Raw genomic sequence first — 13,588 nt, forward strand, 5'->3', positions numbered from 1 at the left:
TTATTTCCTCTTGCTAATCACGATTTGGTATGGGGTCAGCAGACGTCCAGAGACTGTTTTCGGGATGGTTTTGCAGAGGTTCTCGCTCTCCTTGCCCGGTACCTTGGAGAAGGTGTAGTTCTGGAGGAACCAGGAGAAGATGAGGAAGAGGTCGGCCTTAGCAACCGCCTCACCGAGACAGCTACGGCGACCTGCTCCGAACGGCATGAAGCTGGGAGGGTGCTGACGAACTGTGCTTCCATCATCCAAAAAGTGCTCTGTCATGAAGTTGAGTATTATTCGGATATGACTAGAAATAATTATTTCGTAATCTAGAGTATATTATTATGATGACGTCATTGGATTAGAAGTTTACCTCAACGGCATTTGACTGATTGTTCCTGTCTCCGTCAAGGAGTGTTAACGAGTAACACTATAGTTTCGCGATTTATCAAATTATCAACTCACTTGTTATTCTCACAGTACTACCAACCCAAAGAATTTATGGGTTATGCAGGGCTTTTATTTGTAAAAATCTCCTTGTGGACTGCATTGTTTGAAACACCATTCCAGCCATCATATTTCACATATTTATTCTTTTCACACCAAAACCGGAGGTGTTTTTTTTTTGGTGTTTCTTAAGGTTAATGCGTAAGAAGTCAATCAAAGCGATGTATGAAAGCAAATGTTTTCAATTATTCTGATCATGAAAGATTAACAAACCTACGTTCTTTTACTCTAAATTCATCATCACATCTTTGTTCGCAGTATTCTCGTGTTCGGCAGAACTAACAGGATAAATTGATATTTTCATTTTCTATAACTTTCGCAAATGAAACTATCAGCTTCACTCAATGCATTTAAAAGCACAACAAAAGTAGTGAAAAATATAACATTGTGTATTCATTTGAACATAATATGTCTTTTTATTCCATGAATTTAACCCTAATCAGGCTGGGAGGGGGGGGGGGGCGGAATCCGCCCCCCCCCCACGTTTCGCGCAATATCTTCGCAGCGCGATAAGATCCCGCCGCGATGTTTCATGACTTTTTTCTTTAAGTATCGCGCAACTTTTGAGACCAAAATTGTTGCGCCCGCGCGTACCGTTTTGACGCGACACCTGTTCGAAAAAAATTGTCAACCCCAAAATTGCTCCAAAACGTGATTTTGTGTACAAATCCAATGCAAATTGTGTTTTTTCAATTAATTCACATAAAAATTCATATCTTGACTTAGAATGGACGAAATTAATTTATTTTAGCATAATAAAGCTTCGAAAAACGTCTGTAACAAATTTTGGCCAAAAAACAAACAAAAACAAAAAGGTCGAAAAACAATGAAATACATAAGAAATTCAAAAAACAATAAAATACATAAGAAATTAATTTCGATACAATTTTTTTTTATCCTATGTCTCAGGAGAATGATACAAGAAACATTTTAAAAAAGAAATCAGCTTAATTAGAGCATTAATAAGTGATTTAGAGCCCCAAACTGATTTTATGCATAAATTACAATAATTAATTAATATAAAATATAAGAAAAATTTTTCGGAGAAAGCAACCATACATTTTGATAGTATACGTCGCGGGCGTCGCGTGTGCCGATTTTCGGCGCGATCACGCGTTCCATATAGGCGAGATCTGAAGGGGGGGGGGGGGCGGAATCCCCCCCCCCCCCCCCCGATATAGCATAGCCAAAAAAGCCCAGCCTGATTAGGGTTAAACGACATTCATTGTCCTCATTGTTTCACGTAAATAGTTCTTGAGCTTCATAGATTTACATGATGTTGTGTCAATGTTGTTTTGTTTACTTGGTTTCACTTATTTGTAAATGCGTGCATGCGTATTTGCGTGAGGGCATCATTATTATTATCATTTCTTTTTTTTAAGGGTTTTTTTTTTTCACCTGGCTTGAACGATTCCGGATCACTCCATTCGTCGGGGTCAAAGTGCATAGAGTGGATGTTGATCATGACGGTAGTTCCTTTTGGTATGGAGTAGCCACCTGCAGGGTAAAAAAAAAAAGAGTGCCATTACATTCATGACTGTGATTAACAGTGAAGCGAAGCTATGCCACAAGAAAGATCCGATAGGACGTTTACATATCATTTTAAAACATTCATTTTAAAAATGCACCATCAATTGCTGCATTTTCCAATAAACCGGATAAAAAGGGAAACAAACAAATGTCAGATCTATTAATTTGTTTTAGACTGGCTCTGTAAACTATTTAGTAGTCACTATAAATGTCACAACAACTCATATGAACTGGAAAAATACATAAAAATATTATGTTTATGACAACATAATATCGACCACACGGTGCAAATGCATATGCACCATTCTGTAGGTACTTAGCATAGCCTGGTGAATAATAAACTTTATCTTCATCCTAGTTTGTAGTCGCCTGTCTTTCGGTGATAACTAGAAATTTTATTTGAGGTTCTGCAGCGAGTGAACTTACGAAGTGTAGTGTCGCGAGTGGTAGAATGAGGCAGAACCGTTGGCAAAATAGTGCTATACCGCATCACTTCGTACAACGTGGCCTCGGTATACGGCAGCGTCCCTCGGTCCTCTATGGTTGGCACACGATCACGGCCGACCACGGAGTCGATCTCCGACTGGACTTTCTTCTGCACTTCCGGTGTCTCGGCAAGGCAGGCAAAAGCCCAATATAGTGTGTCGATAGTGGTCTGAGTACCAGCTGGATTTTAGCGAATAGATAAAGGAGTGGCATATCCAAATTGGTAAAATGTTTAACTATTCACGGGCACTCTGTTCAGAAAGTTGTATCAAAGGCAAGATACCTTTCAATAGAATTAATTACCTCTTACACAAAACGTTAATAATTATATTTATATCTCATACAAAACGGACTTGATACAATTGTAGTTCAAGAGTGTACATGTAGTGAAAATACATACACTCACACTTACACACACACACACACACACACACACACCAAATATCCGTCGTCATCATCATCATCGTCGTCGCCGTCATCATTATCATCATCGTTATACTCTATCCTGTCTGATGGGTCACTGTTTATTACAAGCTGTCTTTTGTCTTCTATGATTCATTCTTTCTCTCGCGGGTTCTCCCACATGGATTCCTCCATTCAGCTATCAACTGGGGAGATGTTTCTATCATCTAGAGCTACAGTGGGTCTCTTCTACCCTAGCCACAGCTGCCGTCTTACCCCTCTGGTACTTAACCCATCTCCATGGTAACGTAATTTATTCATAGCTTCAAACTTCCTGACCTTGAGTCCGAGTGATGTTACCCATTCCTTTTCTATTTATTCATTCATCCATTTATTTTTGTTTAATTTTGCTGGTAAAGGCATGTGCGATAGTTCTCCGTCGATTGATAATGAGGATGGCGATTTTTCATGAAATCAAATATTTTCATTGTTATATTACGCCACTAATTGTTTTGTATCAGACGTGTTTACCTATGCATCGGAAAAAAGTGCTATGTGTTTTAGGATGGGATGTAATGATTGCGAAAATACAGGTTCACCTCCTTCCACCCCAACCTTAAGGGGAATCCCCCATCATCCTTATCTAAAAACAAAAACAAGCACAAAAACACCTGTTACAAACGTCATCATACAGAAATATGAATTGGGTGTAAAATAGTGACTGTGATGAGTAAGAAGGAGTTTATTTGAATTATTAAAAAACTATTATTACTACTATTACTACAACTATTATTTCATTACCAGAAAATATATCGATGATTGTCATCAAGATGTGAGCATCGGAAAGCTTGTCCACATTTTCACCTTCCCTTTTGGCGTCCTCTTGAGTCTTCAGCATCATGCTGTAGAAATCATTGATGTTTTCTGAGAGAAATATACAAGAAAGTGAGGGAGAGAGAAGGAACAGACAGACGGACGAAAATTCATAGTCTGATTAACATGTATGTCCATTTTGCCATATTAACCTCAGTGTTTGACTTGCAAAATAATATGCTGCGATTAAAATAAGACACGCAGGCACATACCTGTACACACAGGAATTACAAAGTTCCCAGGTGGTTCGTACAATTACAAGTACCTCAGCCAAAAGAAGGGAGAGTTTAGGGGCCATAAAGGAATCAGAACGTGGTAGGGTAGACGGGAGGTCGATACATTGGAAATGTTGTGGAGTAACTACCTCTCTGTTGAGTTCGTGTAAAGTTGTGCAGGGCACATTTTTTAATGGGAGCGGATGATGCGTTCTCATGGTAACTTCAGCGATATTTCCAATTCCTTTTGTTTTTGCTGCTGGATATTCAGGAGCGTTCTGGACATGCTTTGAACTTCAATACCAAAAAGGTCCATTAGTACCCATGAAGGTCTTTGGAAAGTATGCGCTGGTCAGAGAGATCCTTGTTTGTTTGTTTTCTTTTTCACATTTATCTATCTGTAACAATGAACCCGCCTGAAAAGTGCTTAATTTATTCATAAACTGATTTCACATTTACACCAGCCGTACTTGCAAGGAAGCACACTGTATAGGCCTATACAAAATAGAGGCTACTAAGAGAGTAAACGAGTCGTTACATAATGCCCATCAGAATCTGATGGGCAACATCTATTCAATGATTATCAACCTGTGGTTGAACTGTTGGTTAAGGACCTTGATCAAGCAAGTTCTTCAAGACGTCTTCTGCAAATGTAAGATCGCACAGTTGATGGCAGAGGGAGAATTAACCTATACCTGGATCGTATTTCTTTTCTCGGTGCTCGGCCAACTCCGCGCTGATCATGTCTTTGAAGGCTTCTGTTACGTTCTTGATGAGGCGTGGACCCGAGGTTGGTATATACCTCGCCAACTTGAAGAAGTCAGCCGCAAGACCCAGCCCGAAACTCGCGTTCGCATCGTCGTTCAGTTGCATCCATCCTTTGACTTTCGGGTCGTGAAGCTCATAGCTAGCGTGGAGTTCAACAATTGAAATTGTGAGGAAATGTATTCTCATTTCTTTCCAAGAATGAATTAAATTTAAACTGTAACGGCGTTAATACGCCTCCAAAGAGAAAAAGTATAATTTCAGCAAGAAACAGCTCTAAGTAGAAAGTGTTTCGTTCCATCAGTACATTATTCGTAACTCCTATACTCTGTGTTTATCTTAACAGACAAGTTAAACTATGGAACAAGTTATCAAGTTTTGGATTATTGAGGACGCCAATACGCCAGCCAATCGCCATTGAGCATCCTTCTCAGCAATTTTAGTAGCTACAGTCATAGTCATGAAGAGCATTATGATTGATAAAGAAATTGGTACTTGGAAAATCAAACTCATATTTATCCAGATCCAGCTTTCCTGAAATAAATTTATCTATGAGTAAACATGAGTAAAATAAGTAACCCCCCCCCCCCAAAAAAAAAAAAAATCGATTCTAAGATCAAGGGACAATGCGATATGAATAAAGATGGTATCATTTTGATTAGCAGAAAAGATACACTCAAAGTTAAATATATATGTATATATCTTTTTCTTTTCTTGAAAACTACAAACAACATCTACAGATAATCTGCAATATCAATATAGTAAATACAAAATGAGAGTCGAATTTCTTTACTGAAATACAGGACCGATGGTAATTCCTAAATTTGATATTCCAAATTGGCCGAACTGCGGAGAAGCAAATAAATTCTGTAGACCTACATCGAGTTGTATATGTGTGAGGTGTGGTGTTGGTGTGAATATACTTTCTTTACTATAGAACAACGGAAAAGAAATCATGAGATTTGATTCAATTCATTCAATATATAATACACTGAGATTATTTTTGACAAAACGATGATTGAAAAGGCATTTAAAAGTTAAATCATCCACTGAATGATGAAAGATCACCATTTTAAAGTTAAGAACAATTTCGGTGCCAAATATGATGCCTATCTTATGCAGACTGTTTTGTAATTGTTTCTGTCATTAATGCCATCCCCTTAGGGTGGAAAAGTAGATTGAAAGAAAATCAGTAAATGATAACGAAAAAAGATTCAACAAGAAGATGAAATATATACATTGTTGAAAAAAACCCCCAAAAGTATGACGATATTTACACGAAAAACTATGCGATATTAAAGATATTTCAATCACATAAACCTGAAAAGAAAAATGCAGACAAAAAAATTTAGACTTGTTTAAAATATTTGATATATTCCGTAAATCTATACTCTGCAGCAAGACATTACTTGTATTTCAACATAAAACCTCACATGCAATTATTGGGTTTTTGCTTTGGGTGTCTACGACATAGACCGCTCTACATTTTATTCGACCTCCATAGAAACGATTTCACATTTGCTTTTGGAATGTAGATTTTTTATGTATGTGATAATCTTTTAAAATTATTATTATCACTCCATTACCTTTCTCATTTCTTTCCTGTTCTCATCCAAAGCAAAGCCATATCATTAGCATGGAATTCGCCTTACATGAATCAGGTGAAGTCAAATGCGTGTTTTTAACTTTATTTTGACTTACTGAAACTGCACTGGTCTTACACTTGAAGAACAGTGAACAGTTCTAGCGCTTTTTTTTTTCATATTTCACTTATTATGTGTTAACAGAAGTAAAGGTTTGAATTTTTCACATAAAGATATAACAATTAGAATAAATCACAGTTTCTATCAAGGAAAAAAAAATTGTTCCGTATTGATTAAATACTCAAGGTTGTGATTCTATTGTTGGCCTGAGAAGAAGAAGAAAAAAAGAAACATGAACTCGAACGTGGCTAAGAAGGATTTCAATAGTGTGAGCAAACAAAGTAATTTCACTTTAGATTATTACCTCTTCCCAAAGCACATCTGTGTGAGGACATTGTACATCAGAAGGGTTAAGAGAAGTCTTGGGTCAATCGGTTTTCCCTCATTCTCGGCTAGCTCCTTCTCCAGTTTTGGGTAGACACCAGTAATCAATTTTTCCAAAGGCTTGCCCATTGCAAAGTGCCTGGAAATGAAAAAAGATGTGATTAATCAACCAATTGGTTTAAATCCCAAAACAAATTGAATTTTGAAGCAAGAATAATTATGAATAAATTCAAACGGACGAGAGAAAGTACCAACTATTTTAAGAAATAAAACAAATTTCTCGCTGTCATCTGCTTCATCTGATTTTGTAACACTGTTTTCGGTTGTTTGAATACTTTGCTACAGTCGATTCTCTGTACAAGAAGCTTAGTTATTCCAGTTTGATTAAAATATGAGCTGTGGTTCATGTTTGTGGAATTTTGTACAGTCTGCTTGTCTACTAATCGTACCCCTAACCATAACCCTCATTTCTAAAGAATGGACATGAGTTCTTTGACATATGATAGGACTGTTTATTTTAGGGTAAATTCATAGGAGAAGGAAAAACAATAAAAGGAGTTATATTGTAGTCTTTCTTCAAGGAGCTTCCGGCGGAATATGGGCAGACCCGTCTCCTTCTTGCACATTTCACAGTTGTAGGCCTATAGTGAAAGAGAAACTCGGGTGTTTCACGTGAATACAAGAAAAGAAAAAAGACTCTCAAAACTATCAAAACGCATCTCTATGCGTGGGATTGAATCATTTACAAGTGCTAGACAGGAAACATCAACTTTGTGAAATGATGACGCCATTCTGAAGCCCGGCGCATGCGTAATATCTCCCTTCCCTGATACCTGCTAGTGGAATGTCAAGGGAGCATGAGTTCGGTCTTCTTTTCCAAGCTCCCAAGCTTCTTTCTCAAGATCTTACAGGAGACCTCCGGATGATTTTCAGATTTTTACATTTGAACAACCATAAATTAGTTATACTGAGGACAGAGTTTCAGAACTTACGATTACTGGAATGAAGAATAAGAATATTTTCGAAATGTATAGCAAATTGCAATGAACAAGGAAGATGACATGGCAGAGTCACCATTAGAATGCAGGAGTTGGGGCTCAATTAGGAAGCAGCACAAAAGAAGAAGGCATGCATAGATTATACACAGGTGAACTCCCAAGCAGGCGGTATTGCAATTGAATTACACTGATACATTTCTGAAATATGTGAGCCTCTATGTCATCATCCTTGTTCAGTGTAATTTGTTTAAGGTTTTTCAAACTATTGTGTCTCTGCTCAAGAACCACAATAAATGCCACATATCTATACATAGAGTTGTCGATTTATGTACTACATGATGTGAAATTATGAAAATCGTCTGGAATGTCCATTTAATCTTTCTCTCTGTGGTTGTCATAATCATAGGATATAAAGCCGTTTTCTTCCGAAACTTGACGCCCATAGCTTCAAATTCATACCAAAAAACAACAAACAAAAGCAAAAACGAAAACATTATGGTGGTTTAACCTCCTGGAGTATTGTGGAGAATGTTTCCGCTTTAACAAAGATGAACTAGAAGACAGGCTGATAATCCGCGGTAACTTTTATTTGCCTTGTTTGTAAAAAGATGATTACTTTGACCGTTAGAGTCGTACTGTAACGTGCAGAGGCATATCATGATTGTGTGACCTTTATGCAGAATTTATTCCCCGACATTCCCTTAGATCAACGGTTATGGCACCTCGTCGACATGAGGGTCTAATAATAAGACCTGTGAATGATTGTAGTGATGTCAGAGGCTGACAGGCGTAGGTCTGCATTACCTGAGAGCTGTGTGGCCAAGCTTTCGGTGGAGTCTCCACGTGTCGGAGTAAGGACTTAGTACGATATCCCTAAACCCATCACTGAACACCTCGGCTGCCCATCACAAAAGAGGATACATTTAAACAATACGTTAGATAAATTCAATCCAAGACATCCATGGTTTAAACAACGTGAGACGTGTAGATCTTCCCAAAACATAAGCAATTGTTATATTGATTTTACTCAAGAAGTTATGTGCGTTTAAACTCACATAACTATCTGCACAGCAAACATCTTACCATCTTCATACCATCTTATTATTCTCTTCTTATTTGTGAACAAGCGTTACTTCGTCATCCAACTACAACTTCTTACTGCTATGATGACGACGGACATACGGACAAAGGCAAGATGAACAAGTCATTTCCTTACAACACAGCAAAATACAGGTCTATTATGTAGATTATGCAGTCGTTCAATTCACTTCAAGCCTAGACGACAAAATATTAGTTAATTACAGTTGCACAATGATTAACAGAAATACTGTCCCTCAATCTTAGTTTTTGTTTTTTCTCTTTGACCTACATGTGTAAAAGTCTGGCCGTCCAGCGAAATCCACACTTTTTTTTACGACAGCCTCTTTGATAACGTCTTTGCGATTTAAGACCACCATCCATCGCTCTCCAAGTTTTAGCCCAAAGATGTCACCGTACTTCTTCGCCCAGTTACCGAACACCACTTCAGGACTATCGTTCATATCTGAAGTAGAAAACAAAGAAACAACAGAAAACAAAGCCATGACTTCATATAGGTCCTTGTTGGTTTTTTTTTTATCAAAGTGGAGAACGGCGCTATAGAAATTGTATGTATTATTATTATTTATCATTATTATTGTATGTCTCTAATAGGCAGGAAAAACTACAGTCGAAATATTCGACACTCGGTGTAACACTCTATAGGACATTATAGTGTATGTGTGTGTGTGTGTGTGTGTGTGTGTGTGTGCGTTAGAGAGATATATTTTTTCTTTTTTTTCCCTTAAGGATTTACATGATACTGTACCGGCATTGTTAACGTCAACTAGAAGATATTTACGATAATGGACGTATAATGCCGATGACATTTTTAAAGCCTTTTTAATTGGTATTGAAGAAGACTGTTTAACGAGAATTATGAATGCTGTAATGGATAAGATGAATGCTGAAGGCATGAACAGATTAAAGCAAGCTGATCAAACAAATTTAATATTGACATAAAACTGAATACAGAAGAATAACTTTCACCATATAAACCTTATAGGAGAATCTATCAATGTCATGTCAAAGACTTGTAAGAAACCTATATAGTTAAGAGATAAGGCACGGCCTGACATTCGCGGGTTTTTCCCTTTTTTCTTCCTTTCATGAAGTTTTATACGTTTTTCTTGACTGTTCAGGGCCGCAAACTTTGATTGTCAGGCCACAAGAAAATGAAACGATATGTCCGACCAAGAAGTTCAACACTGATTTGAAATAGTACAGAGTTTGTACAATAAGCTTGTGTTGAGCATTTGTTTTCAGTTTCTGTTATTACACGGTCTTTCTTGATACACTGTACAAAGAACAACTTGTGAGAGTTGGTTGCGCAACAGATAATCTACAGCTGAAAAGGTGGATCCAGCTGTGGCGAAAGAGGAGGGGGGGGGGGGGATGGTTGACCCAATAACGATGGGTCATAACCCAGCAAGCCCCCCCCCCCCCCCCCTCCTCAAAAAAAAAAAAAAAAATCAGTCACGTCTTTTCCTATATCATGACATAACTCGGACATTACAAGCTAGCTGTTGAAGCCTTCATATCTTACGGTGACGACACAGGGATTTCACTAAATCTTTATAAATGTTTGCAACTTTTAAACTTTGGAACTGTTATCCCTCAAGCGTACCAATGTCGTGTTCTAATGTTTCTGCATTCCCTGAATTCACGTAAAATGCATTTTGTATTCGGGATATATAAATTTCCGTCTGAAATGCACTAAGTTATTTGGAATCAAACATTATATTTATGTCAGACGAACATTGCGCAACCCTATGCTATATATAGTAGTTGTCATGAATAGATTTATTTTATTTGAATATTGTGACGGTGTAAATCATAAGGCTATATTCTGAGATCCATTTACAATCATAACTGACAACCGAGTCTTCGCAGCAGATTGGTGTATGAACAATGTGTCAGTCTGTGACCATGATCTAGATAGTGTTCCTGGAAAAAAAAACCCCAAAAACTTTGCAAGCAGTGTACCGCAACAGTCCAATAATGTCACGAGGTCTGACATAGGAAAGATAAACCACAAAATGTCCTCAGAATCAGTACCAACTCGTTATGTACATGATGTATATTGAGATAGAATTAAACGTTGTTCTTTAACATAACTTAAACATTCCATCTCTACTTCTTTGACCCATGTACACCGTTTTCTTTCAAGCCTTACGGCATGGTATTTACTATTCCAAGTCTCAATAGTTTCGTGGTAGTCTTGCCTTTAAGCCTCGTAGCTGTGTTTCAAACTGTTACAAGTAGTCTTCGGTCGGAACTTTCCTCTCTCTTAACTTTCTGTTTGTCTGTTTGTTTGTGTTTTTTAAGATAGCTTGAGGATCCATAAATATCTTAAGGATATATCTAACGCCATGATTACTCACTAACATTTAGCCCTTATAAACTCCTTTTGATCCTTACATATTATTAGTAGCTATAGATAACTATTTGTTTGACTAGGTAGATGCTCATCCCTGGTTCGTGTCTGAGAATGCATAGCTACCTACAGTGGTAAAGGGTTTATCCAACGGATTCAACGGTATATAATTTATTGTCTACAGTCAGTTGAGAGGAGTAAGTAAGTAGTTCTACCGTTCCATGAGGAACATGTAGTCCACGCACAGTGGATGGTTATGGAGGTTTAGCTGCTTACCAAAGATGCTGCCTACGAACGGCAGACCCCGCGGCCCGGGAGGGAATCCGGTCGGCCGCAAGACGCTCCATATCGCCATCGAAGTCAGGATGACTACAAGAGCGACAGTGATGGTCAACGCATTGACCTGTCCGAAACTGGACTCCGAGATCACTCCGAATATATTGAACATGATGGCGAATAAAGCTGTTGAAATGTGGATATAGGATTTGGCTTTGCAGCCAAGTGAGTACACAGTAATGCGCCACTTAACTTGACGGGCTCCTGGTTACCAGTGCGCTATGCTCAGTAAAATTCCACTCAATAATTGAAACATGCAGAACCTATCTCGTATTTATTCAGTGGACTTTGACAGGGCTATTCAAGGTCGTACTTTTGTGGGATCTACGCAGGAATCCCTCTTCCACAGACTTCCTTTACAATCAAAGCGCTCTGGCGTAGAGACGAGGGTCCTATTCAAAAGCAGATAGCGGTACATTACGGTGTTGACACATGACCGTGTTGCTATTGATAGAGAGACAAAGTGTAAGACCACCATTGCTTGTCACTGTTTATGAACGTGCTTCGTTAATAGAGGAGTGTGTATTGTCCATTTTCTTTAGCCGCACATAGTGTAACGTGTAAGCATTATACATACACCACATCAGACCTGCCAAATATTACGACCATACATCCTGTGGTGGACTGTATTACTCTCCAAGAAGAAGAAGATCGAAGAAGAAGAAGAAGAAGAAGAAGAAGAAGATGAAGAAGAAGAAGAAAGACATGTGTACATGATATTCGCACGTGTTGATGACTGTGCTTTTGAACTTTCATTGTAGTTTGCGTGTATCTTTGTGTTTTTTTTTCTTGTTTTCTGCATTAGAAATTACAGGTACACACTTTTTTTCATAACTTGCGTAACAGTTCTCGAACAGATTATATGAAAATGCGAATGAGTCATTTGATGATGATGATTACCTCAAAATTTTCTATTTATCGTTTTACAAGAAAAAATAACGCTTTTTTTTTTTGGGGGGGGGGGGGGTCTATAAAAGTGTAAAAATTGTTAATCCTGTAGCGAAATAACGTCCAATATAGTGATCAGTCAGATATACGAAGATTTCAGTCTGGGGCATAACAAACAAACAAACTGGAAATTCCAAGATCTTGTGTTCAAACCACATCGAAGTTGTGAGCGATGACATCATCAACTCACGTATTTTGCATTTTCACAACGACTGCTTAAAAATGTTTAAAGAAAATAACAACACTTCCCAACTTCACGACTTCCCATTTTTACCGATTTTGGTCAATTTCTTCCTGATATGCTCATTCATGTTTACTCTTTCTTTTTTAAACAACTGCTCCGGAATTGGTCTAGTCCAGAATTGCCCTTGTAGGCAACTTGATTTATGTGGCGTTAATGGGTACCGTTTCATCAAAGTTTTCAGCGCTGGAAAGTTGTCAGTCTCTGACAATTACCATAGTAACAGTCACTGACCAAAGCTTCTCAGCCAATCAAAACCAAGGGTTTTACTGAAATAGTCACTCATGTCAGGGTTGACTATATTGATGAAACACCCCCTGGAGACATCAGTCATTGTCACCTTTATCACCTTAACATTATCACAGCTTCGATAACCATGATGACGATGCTGATAATGACAAAGTAATGAAACTTAGATTTAAACTTAAACCGCATAGATTCCACATCATCCAACAGTAATCAGATTATCATGATATCATTCTTACATTTGACGTGACTCCGTATTTGTGGGGTATACAGGCTATAACATGACAGCAGATTGTATAATAAATCTACGTCCATTGTGATGTTGTATACTTTGCCTGTTCATTGTCTGCAAGCAAAGTCAACAGTGAATTTTTGCATTATGTCGTCACTGTGGTCATAAATGTTTATCAACACTGAGGAAAAATTAATGTTCATTAATGTTCATTTCACAAGCCCACAGTGTTATCTGCCTGCACTGTGTAAGTCATATTCGATTCTGTACCTTTCACGAGCACATGGTTCATTTGCCACTGGTTATGTCATTCTGATGGTGACTGGCTGGGTTGACGACAATAATT

The 13,588-nt window shown here is 37.9% G+C and overlaps 1 protein-coding gene across 1 annotated transcript; it reads right to left on the minus strand.

Moving 5' to 3' along the window:
* LOC140226286 (steroid 17-alpha-hydroxylase/17,20 lyase-like) lies at positions 1-11,687 on the minus strand. The gene is made up of 9 exons (XM_072306784.1): positions 11,516-11,687; positions 9,155-9,328; positions 8,590-8,683; positions 6,768-6,926; positions 4,691-4,902; positions 3,709-3,831; positions 2,446-2,685; positions 1,888-1,986; positions 1-257 (listed from the first exon to the last, which is right to left on the minus strand). Exons 1-9 carry the CDS (start codon positions 11,685-11,687, stop codon positions 1-3), a joined length of 1,530 nt encoding a protein of 509 aa, XP_072162885.1.
* Positions 11,688-13,588: the final 1,901 nt, after the last annotated feature.

The sequence above is a fragment of the Diadema setosum genome, chromosome 3 (genome assembly GCF_964275005.1).
Source record: "Diadema setosum chromosome 3, eeDiaSeto1, whole genome shotgun sequence".
Taxonomy (NCBI): domain Eukaryota; kingdom Metazoa; phylum Echinodermata; class Echinoidea; order Diadematoida; family Diadematidae; genus Diadema; species Diadema setosum.